The 27,338-nt window shown below is 38.1% G+C and overlaps 1 protein-coding gene across 10 annotated transcripts in view; it reads left to right on the top strand.

Moving 5' to 3' along the window:
- hspg2 (heparan sulfate proteoglycan 2) overlaps positions 1 to 27,338 on the top strand; it is a 516,773-nt gene that overhangs the window by 296,858 nt on the left and 192,577 nt on the right. For all 10 annotated transcript variants that reach the window (XM_039755775.1, XM_039755773.1, XM_039755774.1 and 7 more), the window contains 3 exons: positions 11,790 to 11,851; positions 24,109 to 24,179; positions 25,459 to 25,599. In XM_039755775.1, the coding sequence (XP_039611709.1) occupies positions 11,790 to 11,851; positions 24,109 to 24,179; positions 25,459 to 25,599 (274 nt within the window). The remainder of the gene's footprint in view (positions 1 to 11,789; positions 11,852 to 24,108; positions 24,180 to 25,458; positions 25,600 to 27,338) is intronic.

The raw sequence follows: 27,338 nt of genomic DNA, 5'->3' as shown, positions 1-27,338 counted from the left end.
AGAGAAGGCTGAGCAACACAAAATGATAACAAGTACAGACTCTTCAGAAAGTGTTAAGACATCTTTTGCTACAATCATTTAAAATTATTTTTTCCCTCATTAAATAACACTCAATACCCCAAAGTGACAAATTTAAGACAGGATTTTAGAAATTCCTATGAAATATATTCAAAATAAAAAGCTGAACTATCTCTGCTATGATATTTGAAATTTTCTTTGTGTGCATCCCATTCTGTTGATGATCATCAAGATGTTTCTAGACCTTTGTGGAGTCCACCTGTGGTCAATTCAGTTCATTGGTCATGATTAGGAAAGGCACACACCTGTCTATGGAATGTCCCACAGTTGACAATATGTAGCGGAACAAAAACCAAGTTGTTAAGTTGAAAAAACTGCCTGCAGAGCTTAGAGACAAGATCGTGTCATGACACAGATCTATGGAAGGTTATGAAAAGTGTTCTCCAGCACTGAATGTTCCCAAGAGCGCAGTGGCCTCCATAATTCTTAAATGGAATAAGTTTGGAACAACCATGTCTCTTCCTAGAGCTGGCTGTCTGCTCAAACTGTGCAGTTTGTTTCAGAAGGACCATGGTAATATAGATGACCAAGAATCCAATGGTCACTCTGGCTGAACTCAACAGAATGTGTGTGGAGATTGAAGAAACTTCCACTGCAGCAAAGTGGACAGACAACACATGAAAGCCTTCTTGAAGTTTTCAAACAGGCACCTAATAGACTCTCAGACTATGAGAAATAAGATTATCTAGTCTGATGAAACCCAGATTGTTTGGCCACAGTCCTTAGACTCACATCTGGAGGAAGTCGGGCACCGCTCATCACATGGGCAACTTCTTCCTGGGGACAAATAAAGATCTATCTATCTAATAGCAGTCCAATGGTGAAGCCTGGTGGTGGCAGCATCATGCTGTGGGATTGTTTCTCAGAGGCAGGACTGAGAGACTAGTCAGGGTTGATTGGAAAAATATCCTTAATAAAAACCTGGCCTAGAGTGCTCTGGAACTCTGACTAGGCTGACGTTCCACTATCCAAAAGGACAATGACCCTGAACATAAAGCAAAAACAACACAGGAGTGGCTTAGGGACAACTCTGTGAATGTTATTAAATGGACCAGCCAACCAGAGTCCAGACTTGAATCCATTTGACCATGTCTGGTGAGACCTCAGAATAGCTGTCCAGTGGTGGTCCCCATTTAACTTGACAGACCCTGAGAGGATTTGCGGAGAAGAATGTCAAAAATAAAATATCCCAATCTAGGGGTGAGAAGCTTTTCATAACGTACACAAGAAGACTCCAGGCTGCCAAAGGTGCTTCAACAACGTACTGAGTAAAAGGTCCGAATACTTGTGTCAGTTTTTTATACATTTGCAAAAACACCTAAAATCCCATTTTGCTTTGTACTTCTTGCATATTGAGTGTTGCTTGATGAAGGGAAAAAATAATTTAAATGATTTTAGCATATGACTGCAATATAACGGAATGTGAAAAAGGTCAAGAGGCCTCATTACTTGCTGAATGCACTGCATAGTCACAAACAGCATGGATTTGGAAACCAGATTTTGGAAATCTGGTTTGACTAATTTCCTAGAATTTTATAAGAAGCTTATTCATTTTCCTAAAACATTTGATAAGGTACCATATGAGACTTCTGAACAAGTTATAAGAAGTGGGATTTCAGTTTACAAATGGTTATAAAACTGGCTTACACACAGAAGGCAGAAGAGTAAGCTGTGAAGAACTAAATAGGACTCTCAAGTAACTTTGGCCCAATTTGTTGTAATTATTAGAATTGTGGTACATTGTTTGAACTGTGTTTGCATTTTAAAGTTTGTTGAGCATTATGTTAATATTTATTTATTTTGTTGCTTTTTATCAACACTGTTTTTTTTTTTTTTTGTTATTAGAAACAACTCCCATTGGGAGTGGGAGTTACATAGCGATCTGGCGGCCACATCTGACGACATCAACACAATGAATCGATTTAAAGTAGCATCCAACTATATGGATGAAAAATATACATAAAATCTCATGTACAGTAGCTAGCTTTTGAAACACATAAGATATTAGAAGTTAAGCCCAGCAGAGCAAAGATTTTTGATTAGCATTTTGGCTTTGGTGATTGATGTTTCTTTTGATATTTTACAACTTGCTCGTTTTCAGTTTGATTTACAGACATCTCCTCTCCTGAGTCACATGCTTTCTGAAACTGTCTTCTTTTTAAATAGACAGAAAACAACTGACCATAGCATCTAAGCCAACCTAGACAATAGATACTGTATAGTAGACGGTAAGGGACTGGAGAAAAGTTACAGACACAACATAACAGAAACAGAGCAGCAGCCAGGGAAAATGAAAAACACACAGAGAAACAAAGATGGGAGACATAGAGCAGAGATCTTACCAATGATCAGTGCCCTAATTCATCAAGCGTCTCAGAATTACTCCTCAGAATTTGTGGTAAAAGTCTGACTAGCATAAGAAATGCCTCATGAAGTAGTAGTCCTACTGAAACTAGCCATTGCTATTCTTGTACTGTTTCTGAAATTGTGTTCGCTCTGCCAGTGTTGCCAATCATCTTTCAGAGTCATGCCTCCCACCCCTCTTTTGTGATGCTCTATTTATCCAATTCTCCAGGAGTCTCCGTTTGCCTTCTAGAGTTTTCATCAGCTTGTGAAATGTAGCAGAAATGTTCCAGAGGTTCATGGAATGCAAATTGTAGCTTACCTGTGTGACATTTCACTGTCAATCACCCATCCAGTCCAGCTTACCTTCAGGGTAATATGCTGGCTACTACAATACAATTTGCGTCCATGACCACCTGTGCATTGAAACTGATATTATTAAGACGGCTATAAAGTCAATAAGAAGGCTAATAGAATGTGAGGTTATATAGCACCCTGATGTGTGGAGTACAAGTCCAAGGAGGTGATGCTCATCCTTTATAATGCACTGGTGAGGTCTCATCTGGAGTCCTGTGTGAAGTTTTGGTCTCCAGTATAGAAAAAGGACATAGCAGCGCTAGAAAAGGTCCAGAGAACAGCGACTAGACTGATTCCAAGGCTACAGGAGATGAGTTATGAGGAAAGATTGTGAAGTCAACAAAATGACACCTTTTATTGGCTAACTAAAAAGATGACAACATGCAAGCTTTTGAGGCAACTCAGGCCCCTTCTTCAGGTCTGAGTTGCCTCAAAAGCTTGCATATTGTCATCTTTTTAGTTAGCCAATGAAAGGTATCATTTTGCTTGACTTCTCATTACATCCAAAATGGCTAACATGGTACATCACCCCCCATACTACACTTTAAGCAAAAGAAGATTAAGAGGAGACATGACTGAATTGTTTAAAATTCTGAAGGGAATTAGTACAGTACTGTTATTTTAAAATGAGTTCATCAAGAAAACGGGAACATAGTTGAAAACTTGTTAAGGGTAAATTTCACACAAGTTTTCCTTCACACAGAAAATGCTAGATGCATGGAATAAATTACCAAATGATGTAGTAGACCGTAGGACTTTAGGAACTTTCAAAACTGAACTAGAAGTTATTTTGGAAGAATTAAGTGGATTTGATTGTTGGGCTGAATGGCCTGTTCTCATCTAGATGGTTCTAATGTTCTGATCACTTAGGATTCACATGCATGTGCTCATCTACATTTGGGGCAATGATCTTTATGTGTTTGCCATCAATCACACCAACAATCCAGGAAAACCAGCAATATGCATGAATGCAGCTTGCTTTAACACGACCTAACATGAAGTGGTGGGGAAATGTATAAATCTGAGTATTACCTTACACATTGATGGGTGTTTAAAGTTTGGTGCAAATCATTGGTTGTGATGTCCCATATCATTTCTATTACAAAGCTGTGTTCAAAAACATAATGTTACCAACACTTTCATTTCAGCAGACAGCTTATTTCTTCTCCACATAGATGGATCAATCACATAACGTACAAGATTTGTTATGAGTATTATACCATCTTTGTCAACTCGATATCTTTGTATATAGAGTTCCTTGTTGTCCAGTGTTTCCCAAACATTCTGCCTTTTCTGACTGAATGCTATGTTCTGGTAGGTCTTAGTGAGTTGGAGCAGCTCATGCGCTCTCCTAAATCCTGGTGAAGCTAGGAGTAGCTTCCTGTATTAGTACAATTAATTAAATGCTGTTACTCCTGCTCCAATAAGTAGTCTAACTGAGCTTTTGGAACCAGAGGGCTGCTTTTCTGCTCTGAGATGCTTGAAAACTACGGGCATGTCATGTCATAATTTATGGATTAGATGTTGAGCTTGATATCCACAACACGTTACTTTTGTTTCATAAGCACTTAGCCAAACATGTCATTCTTTATAACAAACATTATAATTTAATTAGTAAAAAAATTCAGTCATGGCATTAATTGTGGAATGTATACTGTAGTTCTTGGTTTGGCCCTTTACACTCTTAAGTTTTTATTTAAACGTGCGAAGCACTAGCTGTTTCAGTATGTGCATTATAAATAAATCATCTGGTTGGCTTATATAATTTTTGTATGATTTATTTTCAAATGCTGAATTTCCAGGGTCCATATGAATTTTAATGTGTCCTTTATAGTCACAAGAGCAACCGGCTGTTCTACCTCTATACTGAATTTTGAATCTTTTTTGTTGAAGAGCTTTGAATTTTCACTCTACAGTATATTAAGACTTTTCAGAGACTGCTCCTGCTAGGTTAATTTCAAATTTGACCCGGCTGAGTTTTCTTCAGCATATGCAAGATTTAAAAAAAAAATACATAAATAAGCATCATAAGGAGTCCAGACCTTTTAGCTTCAGAGAAGTTTGCCTCCATAAGCAGAAGACCTCCTCTTGACACAGGTAAGATGTTGTCAGAAGCTCCACTCTCTTAAACAGCAAGGTGTCGGCATTTTGCTTTTGCTTCGCAAACCTTTTGGGAGGGCTGGTATGCGGAGACGTGTCACATTTTCCTTGGTTGACTTTTGTGTCATTTGTCCCCGATTCCTCTTGTCTGTGTTGGTGCTGTTCTCTGTGAATTCTCTGCTCTGAGGAGTTGTGTCTCAAATAAGTAAGGACATGTTTGAAGCTATGGAATCTGCTAAGTTCTCTATTGAGAAGATAACCCTTTTCCCAACCATCAGTATGAATTATTCTTAATATGCTGCTGTTTTGTCATGCAGCAAAAACACAAGCCAGGCTTTTAGCAAGTTGGTTACCTGAGCTTCTGTAAGAAAATGCCGAATTGGTTGTCAACAATGAGCAAACTAGAAGAGATTAAATGCATCGGTCCTGATTGTATTTGTGATTACCACAGAGACTGGAGCCTGTGATTTGTTTTCTGTGTCTTATATATACTGTATTTACCTGTGCATGTCTGTCAGTGTTGGTTCAGTAGTGCTATCGGAGCTGTAGCAATGGGCTTTAGCAAAAAAAAATACTTTTTTTTCTTGAATTTTCTTTACTGATAAAAAAACTATAAAGAAACAAAAAAGTCGCATTGGGATTTTTAACTTTCTGTATTCCTGTACTGTTTTCTGGTTGTTGCATTTCACTTCTTGTAGAACCTACCCTGGGCAAGAATTAGAATGTCTTTACTTTCCAAAGTTTTCATCTCTAATTCAAATGTACAGTATGAATGTCCAAAAGCTCATTGGATGGATTGCATTTCTATAAGTGAAAAAGAACATTAAGGTCCTATTTCAAATTATCTAGAAAAAAGACTGGAAGATTTTTATGTTTCTACTCAGAAGTCTTTGGTGTCTAACAAAATGAAAACAATGACAATAATCCCTCAGATTCTTAATTTTAATTATCTTGATCAAACACTGTAAAAATTACGTCTATGAACTAATAAGTCATATTCATAAGATCTAGATATATGTTATCTAGCCATCCACTTGGAAAGTGATGCTCTGTAAATAATTCTATGTTGTTTGCTGTTCTATCATTAAAATTAGACAAAAATTGTCCTCACTTGAAATAAAATAACTTTCAAAAGCAAAATGCTAAGTATTAGTAATACTTATTAATAGTAAGCTTACATCATGTAGAGTTAAGCAAGCAGTTTATATCAATCACAAAATTAAAATATGAACACAATACTTTAAAATGTGGAATGTACGCTAGTTCTGTATAGTCAAAAATAAACCAAACAGTGCAGGAAATAACACCGATGAGAATTTGAAGTTTGGGTTTATTTATCTAATGACAGTTGATGTATCTGCCACTAATAAGAGTAGTTTGTAATTCAGATGAACATATTTATAATGCATAATGAGGATGCCCAGAAAAAAGCAATGGAAAGAGTGTATACCTTTGCTGGCTGCTCATTCCTGGTCAATGTAAATAAAGAAAAGCATGAGACTCTTGTTCTTCCACCTTCTCTTTACTTTCTTGATTTTGTACCACTTATTAAAACTTCCCATTGGCCTATAATAACTATTCTAGTTGTATTAAAACAATGCATCCATTTTAGAAAGTATGAAAGAGTTAGAACATTGCAGTAAGTATAAGCCATACTTTGACTACAGTGGTACCTAAGGCAGGCTGCTGCTTTCTAGGATTTCATTATAATATTCATTGTTGGTTTGTTCAGCCATTTGTGTTGTTAGAATGTTGGCATTCAGGAATCTTAACCTTATCCCTCATCAGCCAAACATATAATTTTTAATTACAATTACTGAGAAGTTACAGTGTGTAGCAGATACAACTCTCCCCTTCATTCATTGGTCAAGAGACCTGTCAATAATTTAAGACATCATTCCCATGAGGCTTTAGTTTCCTGTTTATGCTATGTATTGATTATTCTAGAAGTGCATGTTTTGACATTATCTTAGCAAAAACGTTTTGAACATATGATTGAATAATTGACTTGTAGAATAAGTGACATTAGTAATTTAAGTTTATTATTTTCTTTATCCCATGGACGTTTTTTGCAATGTTAGCTAAAATACAGTATTAGCTACTTTTGCCTTCTATTTTATCTGTCACAGATGACACAGTTTGGCTCCCATCCCATCTGGGTTGGGTGCTGGGACCTTTCCTAGCAGAGAGGCCATTATAATAGAATGTCAAGGGGAGACTGCTTTCCAGGGCCATGTGCTGTATGTATTCCACCTTTGCACAGGGTGGCAGCAACACATATGTGTATTAGATAGATAGATAGATAGATAGATAGATAGATAGATAGATACTTTATTAATCCCAAAGGGATTAATATGGTGCACATATGGAGCATATTTGGAGATATAGTCCTGATGCACGACCCTATTGGGGTACTTGGGTGCTGCCAAGTGGAGCTACAGGGAAACATTATTCGTATTTTGGGTGGCACGACCCTGATGTGGTGGCGCGTCTGTCATGCAGTGCCATGGCACCGGAAGTTCTCCAGCCACCTCCCTTGCATCCGAGAGTAAGTCAGAATTGGGAGGTAATGGACAAAGCTTGCTGGGAGATGTGGAAGGAGAGGAATAAAGAATCGTTGTAATATTGTACTGTGTGCTGTTCTTCAAGACAAGAGGAAACCTGTTGCAGGTATTGTCACAAATACAAGAACCTTCATTTGAACCTGTGGCTGTCTGTGCACAGTTGTATCTGGGGTTTGGTGTTATTGACAGTCACAAATGTTTTTCTCTCCATTTTGCATAATAACATGAGATTAAATGTTTTTTTTTTTCGGCCACCGATACAAGTACATGGGCGGAGTATTCCTTTAGCTATATTAAATCCACCCACTAGAAAGAGGCGAAGAGTTGACCATCTATGGATAGCTTTTTTTAATGCTTTCCGTCAAACTGCCAAAATTAGGTTTAAAAAGAACTTGAAGCTTCCTTGGAACTGTAACTCTCAGGTACTTCAACTGTTCTGAATTAGTCAGTGGATAGCCTTCTATTAAATGCTAATGAGTTTACTGGAAAAGCCATCCTTTTTTTTTCCAGATTAATTTTAAATGTAGAGAGCTTGTAAAAAGTAATTGAATGCATTTGTTATGTTCCGAACATGATACATTTGGGTCAGTGATGAATAGAAGCATATCATTCACATATAGAGAGATTTCCTTTGTACCATTTCTTCACTTAATATTCCCTTCTAGGTTTTGAACAAAACAAATGTCCAGCACTTCAATATTAATTGCATATAGTATTGGAGATAGTGGACAGTGCTGTCAAGATCAACATTCTGATCTAAAATAACATGACATTATATTGTTTACCCATACATAGGCTATTGAGCTTGAGTAAAGTATCTTCAATTAGGCGACAATATCTAGAACAAACCCAAATTTGCCCTAAAAAGACACTAAACTACTGGGAGCTCAGTGGCTAAAGGAGAATATAGTATATCCAACTGTCTGCCTTTAATAAATCCAGTTTGTTCTTGTAATATCATCATTATAGGGAGTGCTTTCTCAGTTCTTTTTGCTGGAACTTTAGGCAGCACCTTGACATCGTTATTCAGTAATGAGATTGGTCAGTAAGAAGTAAGAAGTAAGTCAGTAAGAATCTTTTTTCTTTGGAAAGTTGATGATAAAATTCCTGGTATTGGTGTCATGATTTGGTATGATTTTGCATCCTCAAAAGACGCCAATGATTATTTCTTTTGTTAGGTCCACTTCCAGCATTGCTAGGGGTGTGGCTTCTAAGGTAGGGACCCATACCTAATTGATAAAAGAATAGATATGAGCGAAAATCCTAATATGATCTGTGGCTACCAAATCTCTAAAGTATTCAAAGTTTATCTTTGTGTTTCGGTTTTGACCCGCTTGTTGTGACCACGATTATTGTCTCTTGTATTGGGCTTCAGTTTGGTTTTGCTTTATATCTTTTTGTTTTTTGTTTTTTACACACATCTCCTAGTTTTTGCTTACAAGTTTATCTGCCACTTCCCTGACAGAACAGTAGGGAGTGAATTACAATATTGTTGTCTTTTCCTTATTCAAACATGGATCTCATGATTTACCAGGAATGACAGATTTGTGGGCAATTATTGTTTTTTCCTGCATTTTCCTGTTACCACTGCCAAAGACCCATTTTCGTGAATTAAGTGTAAGAACTCAGTAACTGTTTGGTGTTCTTGTAGGTGAACTTATTTACCTTATTTATTACAGAAACATTAAATGGTTTCAGCATATCTATCTATATCCTACATTGCCATAATGTTTGCAGTGTAGTGTACAAGCTTTGGTTTATTTTTGCCTATACCTCATACTAATTAATTGACAAATCACATTAGATGGTGAATAGTGCAAATAATTTTAATTATTATGAAGTATATAATCAATGAAATGTACTGTAATGCTAAGTTAGGCATACACGATAGTAAATTGTTTGAGGCCAAAACAAGTTAAATTTAGGAAAATATTTTTTTTGCAATATTAAAAAGTTAGTTATGTATGTATTTGAGTGAATTGTAGGAAAAAGATAGTAAGTTATTAAAATAAAAATTTAGTGTGCATGTAAGACTTTATAAGGAAGTTATTTAAGTATATACCTGGGTCCACAAAAAACACCTTATTCAGTGTTTATTAATCATATAATGAAAATAGGAAAGGCACATTAAACTGTGTTATATGAATATTTTTATATATACACTAGCTGTCCCCTGTGGCGCTGCCCACATAGTAGTTAAACAGGACAAACTTTAAAAATCAATTAAGAAAAAAATGTAATTCTGGCCAAGCAGAAGATAGGTATGCTCCAAAGTCAAACGTTGATCCTGTATCTGATCGTGTTAAGCTCTGACGGAAGAGCGTCCCCAACGTGGGGAGAATAACACGTGGTTGTGATACCTCTGTCAATCAGCAACTACCCTCTATAAAACATATAACTCTGATCTCTCTTAGAAAAACGTCAAACGTTACTCCTTAACAATCTGTAGATGATAATGTCTATGGAATAAACTGGTAGCGCTAGCTAAGCAGAGGTAAGGTACGCTGCAACACGTGGCATTAAGTAGAGCGACTCGAACGGAGGCTGGGGTGTGAGTGAGGACAGCCCCGTCACCCTCCCTTTGGCCTGCAGCATCTCTCTCAGATTTGCACAAATAAATTGTTTGTGCAAGCAAACTATAATACTTAGCGCGATGAGAACAAAAGTCGCAAAATCAACCGGAATGTTCAAGCAAATTTAAAAAAAAACCAATCTAAATCTGTTAAGTAGTTCTCTTGTGAAAATTGGACAGACATACAGGCAGACAGACAGACATTAGATTTTATATATCGATGTAAATTATTGATCCCCTCGTCGTTTCACATGACCTTTGAGGGTTAGTTCGTAAGGTCAGACATAGCACAGAGGCCCTACAGCAATTTTCAGGTTAAATACCTTGCTCAAGGCCTTAGCAGAGTAGGATCACTTCTGGAAGTAATGGCATTTGGACTGGCAACCTTCCAGATACCAGTGCAGATCCTTAGTCACAGAGCCACCACATGTTAAGCATATTACATAAAAAACATAACAGTTTAGTTTAGGTTCTGTAAAAAATGCATCTATTACTCCTTTGTTATTATGTAACAAACATTTCTTTGGGTCTGCATAATACTTACAAAGAATCAATAAAGTGTTTCTTCATCTTTGCAATTTGGCATTCCAACAGTAATTCACTTTGGAGTGGTCTGAGGTGGCTTCACTGAGACACATTTCCTTGTTGTTACATATTTAGTATAAAACGTGTGAATCCTTCATATTAACAATTCATTTTACCATCATGTCAATATGCCACACAGCACAGAGATGAATAACTGATCTACTGATGTTTTAAAAGTGTTATGAAGACCAAAAGAAGCCTTAAGGTCTTGTTACATAAGATTAAATGAATATGCTGTGGATGTGATGTAATAAACTATTGAAATACAAAGTCATAAAATTCTATTAACAAGATACGACGGTTAGTCCATTAAAGTTCATTATCAAGATGTACAAGTAATTCATTGTGTGATCCAAATATGGAATATGCAGTTCTAAAAGTAAAATGGCAAATCCTTCAAATAACACAGTGAAATGTTATAATAAGCAAGTCAGTCATTGTAACAAGAAATAATGATGCCCATAAGAAACAGGGCCACATCAGGTGTATGCACAGTATATCCCTTTAATGAAAAAAGTGAATACATTTTTAACACAAAATAGATTGTTAAAATGAGATAAGTCAAGCTGTTCTGATATTAGTGCTTGTTTATGAGACTGCAAGCTGTGGAAATAATAAGAACATAAGAAATGTGACAAACGCGAGGAGACCATTCAGTCCATCAAGCCCGTTTGTTTAGCTCATAGCTAACGTGTCCCAATGAGAGCTGAACAGCAAACAAGCCATGTGCACAATTGTTGGAATGAGATAATAAGTTATAAAAACAAAAGAGGTAACACAAAATTAGGAGCAAAATAAAAATAGAAAAGAAGATAGCAGGCAGTGCAGTCAAGCAAATTAAATGTTAGAACATGAACATGAATCTGCAATAACAAGAATTGCATATAAAACAATGTTTATATGAATAGAATTAATTGTGGATAACTGTAATATCACATGAAACAGTGTATATCTTGATCTCAATACAGCATACACTTACAAAGAGAGAAGAAGTAAAAAAATTGCCAATCACGATTGCTAAATACAGTAGTAAGTAATAATGTATCATATAAAAGCAGCATCTTAGCAGAATCATTATGAGCACAATGGAGTATTAAATTTCCATAGAAGAGGATAAATAACTCCCTCACCCCAGCCCCTCTTTTCTTTTGTGCCCTGGGAGACATCTAACATTTTTATTGATTCTTTAGGTGTGCTGCAGGCTACTCAGGGAATCCTCTTTTGGGTCAACCATGCCGTGACAACATAAATGGTAAGTGCCACTCTTAAGGTTTCAATGAAAAGCTTAAGCTGTCTTTTCTGAAAGTTTGAAAAGATAATTTGGAAAACAGTAAACTCTTAGAAAGAAAGAAAGAAAGAAAGAAAGAAAGAAAGAAAGAAAGAAAGAAAGAAAGAAAGAAAAGATGTAATTTATATTTGACAATGCATACAGCACAGCAGTCAAGAAAATGATGTATGGACCTGGTACAACATAAATGCTTAATATGTACTTGTATCTAGGCTTTCACTCTGTGCCAATTTGAAATTGTTTATTTAATGTGGAGAAGTAGAAAGTTAATAATGTGACATTACCATAATTAAATGAACAGAGACAATTTTCCACATATTGCATATTGTCTCTGCTTTTAAAGAGTTTTCTGCATGCTCCTTCAACATTCACAAAGATTTGTATGTAAGGTACATTTTTGACTCTGGCCTGTCCCATTGTTGGAGTGTGCATGAGTGTGCTGTCTAATGGACTGAACTGTCATATTGAGTTGTCTCCAGCCTTGCAGCCATTGTTCACACAGCTTCTTTATGAAAACCTGTGTGTACAAAGGTGTGGTTTAAAACTTAGTAGTAGGGGTGCTGGCATGATATCCCATCCATCCATCCATCTATTCTCTTCCGCTTATCCGAGGTCGGGTCGCGGGGCAGCAGCTTAAGCAGAGAGGCCCAGACTTCCCTCTCCCCGGCCACTTCTTCCAGCTCTTCCGGGAGAATCCCAAGGCGTTCCCAGGCCAGTCGGGAGACATAGTCCCTCCAGCGTGTCCTGGGTCTTCCCCGGGGCCTCCTTTCCGGTTGGACGTGCCCGGAACACCTCACCAGGGAGGCGTCCAGGAGGCATCCTGATCAGATGCCCGAGCCACCTCATCTGACTCCTCTCGATGCGGAGGAGCAGCTGCTCTACTCTGAGCCCCTCCCGGATGACTGAGCTTCTCACCCTATCTTTAAGGGAAAGCCCAGACACCCTGCGGAGGAAACTCATTTCAGCCGCTTGTATTCGCGATCTCGTTCTTTCGGTCACTACCCATAGCTCATGACCATAGGTGAGGGTAGGAAGGTAGATCGACTGGTAAATTGAGAGCTTTGCCTTATGGCTCAGCTCCTTTTTCACCACGACAGACCGATGCAGAGCCCGCATCACTGCGGATGCCGCACCGATCCGCCTGTCGATCTCACGCTCCATTCTTCCCTCACTCGTGAACAAGACCCCGAGATACTTGAACTCTTCCACTTGGGGCAGGATCTCTCCCCCAACCCTGAGAGGGCACTCCACCCTTTTCCGGCTGATATCCCCAATACCATAATTTTTTTTTTTTTGATTTGATATACTTTGTTAATCCCCAAGTGGAAATTGTCTTTTCACATGACCTTTGAGGGTCAAAGCACAGGGTTTTAGATTGGCTAAAGTGCCCACTGGAGTACGATCCCTTCTGACAGTAATGATGCCCAGTGGCAACCTTCAGATTACCAGCACAATTCTTTAGCCACAGAGCCACCATAATGTGTACTAAGGAAAAGAATTTGCTAAAAAGAGTGATTTTATTTTGAAATAAAGTACATAAGGGTTCAGTAAATGCAAGAGGTGACACAAGTGTTAAATTAAACAAAGGAGTGAGAAGGATGAATTTGTTGGCTCCATTGTCATTATAGTAATAATTCTTTTTTGGGTCCAAGTATGGTACTAATTTTCTTTTTTGGGGTCCTAAGATTAAAAAGTTTAGCAACTCTTAATTTAAAGCAACAAATTATAATGCAACATATATGACATGATGAGAGACACACAGGGAGTCACACAATGGTGGGACATGATTTGCTGGGCTGTTAGATTACATCCAACATGTTAGAAATTAAACCAAAAGGTCTTTTTTAGATAATAATTTGATATTCAACCATTTGCACAAGAACTAAATATAAACAAAAGGAGAGACCAAAGTAAAAATAGTTAGAAACTAAGTAAAAGCAAATGGAGAAAATCCCCATTTTAGAATATGATAATCAAAAAGTGTCCAGATGGTGCTACCAGGATTCTGCCATGTTATTTACACTGAAATGAATCTGACGTAGTTTAGGAACTGACAAAGAAGATTGTGCTTTAGGACTAAACGGCAGTTTAGGTGACGGATGAGTCTGCACATGTTGAAGCTCAGGAGAGTCCAAAGAAAATGAAGATAAGGAGAGATCATAATATTTGAACTTCCTGCAGCTGTTCATAAATACACATCCCAGAGATAATCACTTCAGTAACTGAATGTCTTTAGCCACATATCAATGGAACACCACCTGTTCACGCAATTCATGCTCAAGAAGACAAAATTAAGCAAATGGCAATCGAGTCAGACCGTTGAATTCCATTACTTTGATTTCTAGTCATTTTTCAGTTTTCTGTCCTGAGTTTTTCTTTCCACCAGTATGTTTTCTTCCAATCAAGAGAGTTTGCTTTATCGTTGTTGTTATAATTAATGTGCAGCAGGCCTGTGGCATCCTTTCTGTTGTTGATTGAGAAATACAGTGGATGCAAAAAGTCTTCAGACCCCTTCATGTTCCAAACACTTTATTGTGTTGCAGATTTAAATTTAAATGGTCAAATTTGACATGTTTCAATTAAAATACATTCAATGACCCATAATGACAAAGTGAAAGCATGTTTTCAAAAAGGTCTGCAAATTTATTAAAAAATAAAAAGCTAATATCTGTCATTCACGTAACTGTTCAGATCCCTAATTCTGTACTTAGTAGAATCCCTTCTGGAAAGAATTCCATTTTCAAGTATCCATGGGTAGATCCTCACAAGCTTTTAACACCTGGATTGGGGCAGTTTATTCCATTCTTCCTGGTAGATCTTCTCAAGGCCTGTTAAACTGGATTGGAAGTGTGCAGAAAGTGCCATCCTCAGGTCTGTCCACAGATGTTCTCTGGAGTTTAAGTCTAGGCGTTGGCCTGTGCCACTCAAAGACAGTCAGAGACTTGTCCCAAAACCACTCCAGCACTGCTTTAGCTGCATGCTTCAGGTTAATAATGTGCTGAAAGGTGATTCATCATCTCAGTCTGAGGTCACATGCATTCTGGTGCAGGTTTTCTTCAAGAACCTCTCTGTATTTGGTTGCATTTATCCTTTATCCTTCCCTTAATTTTGACCTGCCCTAGGGGTTCTTCACAAAAAGTTCAGTTTTTGTCTCGTCAGACCTGAGAATCTTTTTCTCATGCTCTCAGAATCCTTTAAACTCTCTTATACCTTTTACTCAAGAAGGGGTTCTGTTTAGCCACTCTACCATAAACACCTGATTAATAGAGTGCTCTAAAGCTCTTTTAGCGTCACCGTTGGGTTTTTGGTCACCTCCCTAATCACAGCCTTTCTTGCTCTGTTGTTTAGTTTGTCCAGATGGCCAACTCTAGGAAGAGTCCTGGTGGGTCTAACTTCTTCCATTTCACAATTATTAAAGCCACTGCAATCCTAAGAACACTCAAAGATTTAGAAATGCTTTTATACCCTTGTCCTGATCTGTGCCTGACCACAATTTGATTGTGGCGGTCCATAAAAAGTTCCTCGGACTTAATGGCTGGGTTTTTGCCCTGGCATGCAGTGTGAATTGCGAGACCTTCTACTGTATATGCAGGTATGTGCCGTTCTAAACTGACCAATCCATTCAGTTTACCACCGGTGGATCTCAGTCCGGTTCTAGACACATCTCAAGGGTACTTAAAGCAAACAGGATGCACCTGAGCAAAATTTGGACTGCCGCAACAAAGGGTCTGAATACTTAAATAAATGAGCAATTTCATTTTTTGATTGTTAATATATTTACAAACTATTATGAAAAGAGGCAAATTTATCCATTTAGAATTAAATCTACCGCATAATAATAATAAGTGTGAAGAAAGTGAAAGGGTCTGTGTGTACCTGCACATCTGTGAATCTGAAAAGTGGTGCTAGAACACTGTCCGTGCAAAGTGTTTCATTATTACCATGTAATGGCCGACCCACTCGTCCGGAACGGCAGCTACACCAACAAGACCTGCGGCCTGGCAAACTGAGAAACGATAGACCCAACAAGCCGCATTCCTTTCCAAATAAACTTCCCTAATCGATGGTTAAATAATCATAAAGCAATCAGCTTAAAAATAATGTTTATACAGTAATCCCTCCTTGATCGCGGTGGTTGCGTTCCAGACCCCCCGCGATAGGTGAAAATCCGCAAAGTAGAAACCATATATGTTTGGATGGTTATTTTTATATATTTTAAGCCCTTTTAAACTCTCCCACACTGTTTATAAATATTCCCTGCACAGTTATACAGCATAAACCCTTTGTATTCTCTTAGATATTAGGTAAGATTCATTGAAATTATGTATGTAAACACACTGTTTATATACAGTAAAACCTAAATATTACAGTATTTTAAAGATATCGAGCGTCTCCGATATCACATATGTTAGTTACAGCCATTACAATAGACAGGCCACCAGCAATAAATACGTACAATGCAAGAAAAATTGTATACAGTAAATGTGTGTACAGTGACACTAAACGTACGTACATGTACTAAGTACTGTAAGTAGAAAATTAATTATGGTTACTCACCAACAATGACACGACAACTTGTCCAATAACAATGAGTTTAATTTTACTGCACAACAAAGGAGAGCGTTACAGCTTTTCTAAAGGAGCCTCTTCAGGCAACTGTATATCACCGCCGTTGTTCTTCTTCCGGCAGACTTCAATCCAAATCCCTAAAGCAGATTCCATCCAGACTACTGCCTTATTACATCCACTTACAACTCATTATGCACCCTGGTTAAAAGGACACTGCAGCCGTAGATCTTATATTCCTTTCCTACTTTTTAAATAAAAAGAATCATAGCCTCGTTGAAGCAGTAGCAGGAGCAGATCGTTTTGAAGCCATAATGAAGGGCTTGACTATGCACAAAGATAAACACAAAAGAGCACAAAAGTTAACTCTTTACACAGCAAAACACGTTGTTGCTGAATGAGCGAGACAAGACTTCCTGGTTAACACCGCATTCAGCACACAGGAACTTAACTGTGTGCTCTGATTGGTTAGCTTCTCAGCTATCCGCCAATAGCGTTCCTTGTATGAATTCAACTGGACAAACCAACCGAGGAAGCATGTACAGGAAGTAAAAAGACCCATTGTCCGCAGAACCCGCGAAACAGTGAAAAATCTGCGTTATATATTTAGTTATGCTTACATATAAAATCCGCAATAGAGTGAAGCCGCGAAAGTCGCGGGATATAGCGAGGGATTACTGTATATATTAATAGTGATAACAAAACAACAAAACAATTTCTTTTTCACTTCCTCTAAAGCTCCCACATCACACACAACTCCAAAAGTGACCGACAGAATATAATAATAAAAAGGTGCAAAAAAAAATATACATCACAAACTCTCCCTTGTCCTAACAGTGAACATGAAACAAATAAGACACACAGAGAACACGAAACAAACATGAAAGTCCGAAAGATTAAATGGAGGATGAAAAGTGAATGTGAACCTTGTTCAGCTGTAAAAGTGTCCTACGGTAATTATACACAAATTAAATGGATGGCTTGCTCCTCTCCCAAATGACAAAAAACAGTCTCACCGTACTTATCCTCAGCGTGTCGGTATAATCCAGAACCCTGGGGTTTTGCATTGCAATGGAAAAGTTGTCAATGTCTGGTGTGGAAAGCCGCAAAAGGAAAAAGGTGTAGGTGATCTGGATCGGTGCTCTCTCTTAGCTTTAAGATCTTTTCTCTTCGATTTAGTGTCAGTGCTGTACACGTCTTTTTTTTCTTCTTTTCATCCTTATGTTTAAATAGTAATGACCTGGATGCAATTGATGGGATTTACAGGGAAAACTATCACGAGGGACAACAGTTCCACGGCGTTATCTTTCCTTCTTTGTTTCCAGGGACAATATTTACACAGACACACGAAGACCATATAAACAGGACAACACTATGAAAGACGCAACTCAGCACAGAATACATTTAAGATGTCGTTAATCATGTAGCACCACTACAACCATTTTTACAAATGAGTGCTATAGTAGCCCTACAGTAATGTATTTGTTCTGATTGAGGTTCTTAAATTTCCTTGCCTCATTCTTTGTAGGCTCTCCTATAGTACCCTTTTAAGAGTTATGACCCCTTGTAGCCCACTGTGCCTTTAGCCAGAAACACAATAATAAGATGCAGATTTTCGTATTTTTCCCTGAAGAGGACTCTTCCTTAATTATTACACCTCTTTGTCCCACATGTGGGGCTTTCTTATGTCAGGAATGTGCGGTTTTTCATTATCTTTGGCACCACCTACAGGATAGGCCTCTTTATAACATCATGTTTTATAAAAACAACACAGAGCTTGTAGCCCGTTGTTTTTCACACAAATATTTGGGTTAAGGAAGGGAAATTCAGGGGAGAGGTATGTGTATAATTAATATCACTGGATAGGATGCTTTCATATGCTGAAATGGGAATATTGCTTTGCTTCCTTATTAAGTCCTCATTTCATGTAAACACTTTGAAGGGAGGACTTGATGCAAGTACTTATTAAGGAAAGAATTTAGCCCTGGAGAACTGACCCACCGCTATGGCAGGGTGTGCTTTTCTTTATTTGCTCTCCTGTGTGTATAACAGGAAAGTGAGCCAACAGTAAACACTGACTGGTGACGTTACCATCAGCCACCTCGACATCTGCAAGTTTATCACCAAACAGCCTTCATTATATGCAGCCTAGCCTGTCCAATGGGACATCCTCAGAGAATTACTATAGCTTTGGGGTATGCATAGCCACAAGGAGCATATTGGGTTTAAAAATACTTGAACAGCAGTCATATTGGAACAGAGAGTGCTGAGATGTGGCTACTAGATAGTAGGATCATGAGTTGGGGTTTGACCACAACAACCATACTTTTCTCTAAAGTGAATTGCTAATTGTAAGACCATGTGTATAACTAAAAACCAACTGCAGACATGTTTTTCATTTTTAGCCAAAGAGAAAAACAAGCAGCAAGGTTAAAAATGATCACATGGTGGAAATTATTGAAGGACACCTGACCTAAAGCCAAAAAAAAGAGACCTGTTGAGAAATGCTCTGGCATTTGTGGCTTAAGTATGAATAAAGGTCACTGATGCTTTGAAGCAGGTTTATATAAATTAAATAAGGAGTTATGATAAAAAAGAAAGTCAAGTTTAGTTCCTGAAAATAAGACACAACATAAGAGGATATTTACCACCCAATGTTTAGCGTAACTTTGAACATTTCAACTAACAGAGAAATGTGCAGTGTAACACCAACCGCAAATTCCAGGACTGGGGCTCTAGGCTCGTTTTTCAGTGTCTCCAAAATTCTTCAGGTTCTGCAAAGGTTCTGGTAACAAGTATGATGTGTGATTAAAGATTTCACAGTCCAAGGGTCTTCGTTTTAAAAGTTTAAAAGCAAAACGGTTCACACACAAATGAAGAGAATTGTTGGTTAAACACAGACAAAAACAGAATACATTTTTTTGCTTGTGATTTTTCTGTGTAGTGCTCGGATCTTAGTTACATTTGTTCAAGTTTCAGTAGGTTCACATTAACATTCACATCCAAGTTCACAGTCAGATAACTACGTGCTTCTCTACCTTTGCTTTTGTAAACCCCTTCTGTCCTATTAGAGATACAGCAGAATGTTAACAATGTTCCATTAACATGCTCGAGTATAGGGGATTAAACAGAATCTTCCATTATCTAGGTAGCTAGGTACAATTTACATTCCATTTTGATTAAGCAAATGTTCATGTTAATTTAACATTAATATTAACTTATTAGGATTGACTCTTACAGTGGCATTGAATGTAGAAGTACATTAATATCCTCAAAAACACATTATTTAGGATTGCTGCGACTTGAGCCTATCTTGGACAGCTGTTGACAACCGATTGTAATGCAAGAACCAAAATGAAATGTGAGGGTGCCAGCCAGGCCACCCTATTTACTTGTGCAAGAGGAAATTGAAAATAATAGGCACATGATGGTGCTACAATCAACAAAAAGCATATTTAGCTGTTGGCTAAGGTAATGGTGCATTTGAACGCAGTCAGGATACAAGGGTTGGAGCTCCGGCTTGTGGGTTGCTCATCTTCTAGATGAGATGCTTCCTTCTGATAGATAGATAGATAGATAGATAGATAGATAGATAGATAGATAGATAGATACTTTATTAATCCCAAGGGGAAATTCACATAATCCAGCAGCAGTATACTGATACAAAGAAACAATATTAAATTAAAGAGTAATAAAAATGCATGTAAAAGCAGACAATAACTGAGTAATGTTAGCATTTACTCCCCCGGGTGGAATTGAAGAGTCGCATAGTGTGGGGGAGGAACGATCTCCTCAGTCTGTCAGTGGAGCAGGACGGTGACAAAAGTCTGTCACTGAAGCTGCTCCTCTGTCTGGAGATGACACTGTTCAGTGAATGCAGTGGATTATTCATGATTGACAGGAGTTTGCTTAATGCCCGTCGCTCTACCACAGATGTTAAACTTCTGGGCATCCTCCTGCTTTTTTAGCCAATGGACCTGAAGAGACGGGGTCATTTGCCATCATTGGGCATCTTCATAGAGCTGTGGAAAGAAAAGGAGACAGGACAGTTACCAATCGCAACCCCTGGTGTTCTGGGCATGCGTGGCACTGTGTTCGGTACACACCACCAGATGGAGCGCCAGCCCATTGGAGAGCCAAGTCACATACACATCCATACTCATTCAGGATCAATTTAGAAGCAGCAGTTACTCAAACATGTTGGAGGAAAATTGGAGTACCTGGAAACCCCATGAAGACACAGGAAGAATGTGCAAACTCCAGATAGACATTAATCCGGTGTGGAAGAAACACCAGGGCACTGGATTCATGATGCAGCAGTGCTAGTCAAACTTTTTATGGTAACAAGTTAAGATGTTTTCACTTGGCACTACATGTGTGACATATTATCATCACACACCTTTTTTATTTTTTTTTTGTTGTTATAATTTATATCATTTTTATAGTAGTAATGCACCATATCTGGACCTTGTCTGGACTCTACAACTCAAGTCAATAAAATAATGTTATGAAAGAGAGATATATACAGTGGAACCTTGCGTCAGGACCGTAATTTGTTCGAAAACTCTGGTCGCAACCCGATTTGGTCGTGACCCAAAGTAATTTCCCCCATAGGATTGTATGTAAATACAATTAATCTGTTCCAGACCGAACAAACTGTATTTAAATATTTTTTTTTAAAGATTATAAGCACATAAATAGTTAATTATACCATAGCATGCACAGTGTAATAGTAAACTAAATGTAAAAACATCGAATAACACTGAGAAAACCTTGAATAGAGACAACTAACATTGCAAGAGTTCACACTACAGCCATACGAACCGCTCGCTGTAAACACCTTTTTTTAACGAGTTTTAAGCACAGGGAAAAAAATGAACATTTGAAAATTCCTTAATTTATACAAAAACTAACCATAAACAACCAAGATAACTAACCTTGTATGAGTCGAGTTCTGGCATGAAGGAAGTGAGCAGAAAGCTGGGAGGAGAGGAGATTACAGCTTTGAGGTAAAGTCCCTCTGCGCGATGCACGTCTGACCGAGAACAATGTACTGTACAGGGAGAGACTGAACACGTGCGTAAATCACCGACGCTTACGAAACGGAAGGGAAACGAAATAGAGCACAAAGAGTTCACAGCGAATGCACAGGGAGAGACTAAACACGTGTGAAAATCATCGGCGCATATGAACTGGAAGGAAAACTGGCTTGTTCGTCACCCGAATGTGTGGTAGTGAAGCAATGCAAAAGTTTAGCGAACGTTTTGGTCGTAACCCGATTTGTACGTGTTCTGAGATGTTTGTGACCCGAGGTTCCACTATATATGTATGGCAGATATATATATAGCATACAGGACAAGAAAAAATACTGGTAAGCAACAGTTTGGTTTGCATAAAGATACAAAGCACTTTGAATAGCAGACAGAAATATTTTGTAAAGATTAAATCACATTATTTACCTGTAAGCCTCTCTTCAGTGGGACTCAATTCATGAAATGTAGTCAACATGGTCTTTTAATTCACTGTTTTTTAGAAATGTCTATGCAGAAACAAAGGCTGAGGTAATTCCCATTACACAGAGGCTGGTCCATTTTAAAAGGAGTCATTTTATGAGATTTGCAGGGGCTTTCAGTTTTCAAATGTCTTGTGGTTTCTCTTCAGTTAATGAATGAATCCGATTTAGTTGATTTGCTTTATCAAGCACAGGGAGCTGAAGTTTATCCTTGTGGTGACAGACAACACAATGGTATCAGCCCTGGACAGAAAGCTTTCCATCATACAGGGCACACCTGTTCACACCTGGACAATTTACAAGTAGTGAATAAACTTAATCCTTTAAACTCAGACTCATTTTTGGTAGTTTTCTGCTACTTTGATTTAACTGGCTGTAACTTCATCATACTTCACTCAATATTCATGTTCCACCCCTTAAAGTAAAAGTCAGACATTTCTCTTTCAGAATTTTTACAGCTGGATAATTAGTCACGTTGTTCACATATTCCCATATAAAGTGAGGGATAGCATGCTGCATACACCATGCAACTTCAAGTTTCATTTCTGTCTTCAATGCATTTTTAGGATTTGATTGCTAAGATTGTCACCATAATTGGCAAAGTAAGAGTCCTCTTACCAGCACAAACACAAAACATGCCTAATGGGTTAACAAAATGTCTACACATGGTAGGAAATGCTTCCAGTGATTTTAGACCCAACATAGTTTGCGTCCACCCCCACCATAATCTATTGTCTATGGGGGAGAACCGAAAGGTTTAGATTCGTCAAAAATTTCGACCACCGGTTTTTGACAAGTCTCGACGTTTTAGGGTCCCCTGATACTCAAAACATCGATATCTCAATGATGGGTGTGTGCCTGTCTGTCTGTCTGTCTGTGTGTGTCACAACTTCTTGAGGATGGTGTAGAGCTAACATGGCTGAATGGAAAAGTATCAAACTAGAAATTTAAGCCTGTTATAAGATAACGATGTGCTGATTAGTTTTTGAGCCAAATCATGCAAGAGAAAAATGCTCTCTAGAGGAACCCTCAAGTACCACAATTTTACAATTAATTATTCATTCTTCTCATCAATTGCTATTGTAGTGACCTGTTGTAGGATCAGAAAGATCAGCATCAGAGCAAAAAATAATTACTGAAATGTTATAGAATAATTTGGGTAACTTGGATCCTAGGGTGCAAAGCCTACTGACACGTCCAAATTTTTTAAATTATTTTTGCATGAAAACGCATGTTTCTTCTTGTGTCACAAAGAAGTGAAAGTTAATTTAGTCTCACTAGTTTTTATGTGATGTAAAACTGAGTGCAGATTCAATTTCACATCAATCATTTTGCTTGATACTATCAATGTTCATCTTTTCGCTGTAACAACACAAGTGACTGTATGCCAAAATTTTGATTTTGATTGCAAATGAAACTGTGTGTCCCTCTATTTTGTACAAATACAAAGAATTTAACTGTTAATATTTTGTACTCCTAGACTGAAATGAATTCCTGGTCAGCCTTTAGTGAAAGCATTTGATTATTAAATTCAAAATTCTGCTGTAAAATCCATCCATCTATTATCCAACCCATTCATCCATCCATTATTCAACCTGTTATATCCTAACTACAGGGTCACAGGGGTCTGCTGGAGCCAATCCCAGCACAAGGCAGGAAACAAACCCCAGGCAGGGTGCCAGCCCACCGCAGGGTGCACACACACACACCCACACACCAAGCACACACTAGGGACAATTTAGGATTGCCAATGCACCTAACCTGCATGTCTTTGGACTGCGGGAGGAAACTGGAGTACCCGGAGGAAATCCATGCAGACACTTGGAGAACATGCAAACTCCACGCAGGGAGGACCCGGGAAGCCTGCCACCCGCTGTAAAATCTAAAACAGAAAATAAATGAAATCATTGGAGTGAAAGCAAATTAAGAGCAAACAAATATATAGACTCAGCAGTCAGTATAGCGTACATCTATTAAGAAACTTAAAGCCCAGAATCTGGAGGTGAGTTGTCAGTCCATACCAATAAAGCCAATGGACAGTAGACACCTGAAAGGAGAAGTCAGTTAATAAAAGACTCAGAATACAGCACTGTCTTGACATTGTTACATGTTTAACACAGAGCTTGCTTCTTGCTTGTGTCAGGTGGTTGTGTCTGTGACCCCAAAGGAAGTCTTAGTGACCGATGTGATGTCAGTGGCCAATGTCTCTGCAAGGTGAGTGATAATCTTTAATGTAACTTTTGTGCCTTTGCTCACTTTCTATTTTCTGCTGAAATTCTATTAAAGTTTGCTTCTGGAGAGAGAAAATGCTTACAGTTTGGTTATTAGAGAGGAAGCATTTAGTACAGATAAAGGAGAAATTCTTAGTGTAACCAGTAGGAGGGTACCACTGAGCCCCAAACTCCAGACACAATTAGACCCAGCATAGTTCTCGCTTCAGATAAAGATTTTCTTTATTATTCACAATACCTTAACCAGTTATCAAAGTCCAAATAGCACAACCTAGTTCAAACATGCAACATTTTCCATTTCCTTCCATTCCACCAGGTGTGCTTTGTCCACTGCTTCCAGAATCTGATTCCCCTAAGTGAGACGAGACAGCTCCTTTTATGCTGGACTCGGGTGTACTTCTGATGCTACAACATGGCAGAAGTACTTCTGGGTCAATAGGAAGTTCCCCAGGGACCCTGACAGGGCTTCCCTTCCAAACTACAGGTCCCATGGAACCCTGCAGTATCACAGTAGCACTGCCACCTTTCACACTGGGGGGTAAACTGTCTTCAATAACTAGTCTCCCCCAGTCCACCCACTATATGGTCTCCCCGACTCGGGCAGAAACCTAAAGCCATTCTAGCCAACTTGCAACTCCACTAGCGTAGTCCATCCATTACAGCCTCCCAGCCGGGTAAGGCATCAGTCTTCATTACAGTCGGGACGCCAGTCCAACCATTCAATCATTTACATCAGCCTAGGAAGAAGTCCTCACTGGAGCTACTCAAGAATCTGTGTGAACACTGTTATTGTTTCTATTTTTATTAATAATATGGTTTCAATCATAAAAATTTGGATCGTCAACAATTTATTAAACAAGGCAAAGACATGAAAAATAGAATATAATGTAGATGAATTCAAATGGCTACATGTGGTTAAAAGAACATGACCTTCAAGAGAAAGATGCAGGTGAGCTATGGGCTTACATTTGGTTTGGCCAGGTGCAAATGTACAATGCACAGATTTATTGCATGTTTTTATAACTTTGGATTTTTCTTAGTTTTGACTCCTATTTTGTCTCTTTTAATGTCATATTGACAAGTTTAGAATTCTGTTGGTATTTTAAGTCTGAGTGACTGCTTGATATTTTTTTTCTGTGACTTATCTCAAAGCAAGTGACATTGCTACACTGCCATTTTGGCCTGCACCATAGCCACCACAAACTAACGTGGCTGTTCTTTCATCTTTTATTTTCTCCCTCTTTTCACATTTTACTTTGCAGATGCATGTTGAAGGTCGCTCCTGCAGTAGCTGCAAAACTGGTTACTTCCACCTTAGTCCTGATCAGAGAGATGGTTGTCTTTCCTGCTTCTGTATGGGGGTCACACAACAGTGCACCAGCTCTTCTTACTACAGGGACCAGGTAAATTCCTGAGCACGCCCATCATGACATATCTTTTATATCAGCGGTTCTCAAACTTTCGTATTTCGTGCCCGCCCCCCTATTCTACCTGAAATAATTCTGCGCTCCCTGCATAATATAAGATAGATGAGAATAACCCATAATACAACTAACAAAGGTATGATAACTTCGATGAAATATTTGTAATTTTTTTTTTTAAACTGCTTTAATAACTGTTAAAATGCCTTGTGTGGTTTTTGTTAGTAAATCTAATCCCAAAAACAAAGAATAAATTATTTATTCTTATTTAATTGTTTTTTATATAAAGAAATAATGAAATATGTTTTAATTTTTAAAAATCTCGTAAATTAGGACACCGATGAAGTCAATCTGCACGAGACGAGAGTATTTTCCTCTGACAAATATTATACCGCTGTTAGTTGTATCATGAAAATAACCCAATACGCAGTAAATTATTGAACCGAATTTGGCAATACTGGCTACACTGCCAATGTGGCGCAGTCGCGCCGCATTATCACCTGATCTACTGTTACTCGAATGTTCACGACAGATACCGATATGTGTCGAACTTTCTGGATTGAAAATACGCGACTATACAAGCAGCAGCAGTGACGCCGCTCGTCATAGAAACAAACTTCAAATGGAAAAGAAGCTCAGAGTGTTTATCTCGAATATCAAACCAAACCTGGACAGGCTGTGTACTTTAAACCAGGCACATATTAATCATTAGATCTATGCCTTAGAAATGTTTTATTTTAATTTTAGTTATAATTCATTCGTTGTGATTATATGCTTCCAAATTTAAATTTGAAATAAAAATGTAAAAAATTCATTTTGATGTCTTGTTCATTTATTTGATGCCCCGCTTGTACATTTTGCACCCCACAGTTTGAGAACCGCTGTTTTATATAATATCTTAAATGTGAAATATCTTAGTGATAAGTAGCTTTCTAAAGGTTTTCATGCTGGGGCAAATATAACTATCCAGTGTACATTGTATCATGGAGCATGATGTGAATATCTCGGTTCTACCACTGTAATTGATTTACTGAATTACAGTGCTTGGTACTTATTAGAATGGTTTATGTATGGATTGTTGGACTACCCTTAGATTTATTTAAAACACAATTGTTATTTATTTAGCCCTAAGTGCACTGATTGTTATGACCATTGTAGAGAATTAATTCTCCTGGGAATGAATAGCAGATGCTTTTTCTTATGATGAGCTCAATTCTCATCTCTAGAAGTGCTTTTTGTGTATCTAAAGAGAGTTCAGGGACACCCAGTCTAGCTGGACACTGTTTAAGACCCCAGTACTGGTTTAAAATGGACTGTGGCAAGAATATTATTGGTGACTGTCATAGCAGCAACCCAGTGAACCACTGGTGGACACAAGCAGTAAGTGAAACTGTCATGTTGAAGATTGAGGTCTTTCATGCAGTGTCGGTAGAAGGGGCTTCAACTCTGAGTGAAATATACTAATGGGCCAAACAGGAGTAATGGCTAAAATGAGAATGCCTGTGTGCAGAGAGAGTCTAGAGGAGCCATTGAAAATGTCAATGTCAGTTTATTTATATAGCACATTTAAGACAACATAGGAATGCTGTGGACAAAGTGCTTTACAATAAAAGAAGAAAATAACATGCAATTAACATAAAAACATAAATAGAAATAAAATAAAAGAACATAAATAAAATTCATCCATCCATCCATCCATTATCCAACCCGCAATATCCTAA

The sequence above is a fragment of the Polypterus senegalus genome, chromosome 6 (assembly GCF_016835505.1).
Source record: "Polypterus senegalus isolate Bchr_013 chromosome 6, ASM1683550v1, whole genome shotgun sequence".
In the NCBI taxonomy this organism is placed as follows: Eukaryota; Metazoa; Chordata; class Cladistia; order Polypteriformes; family Polypteridae; genus Polypterus; species Polypterus senegalus.
The sequence above is the reverse complement of the archived record's forward strand: the minus strand, read 5'-3'. Positions and strand labels throughout refer to the sequence as shown.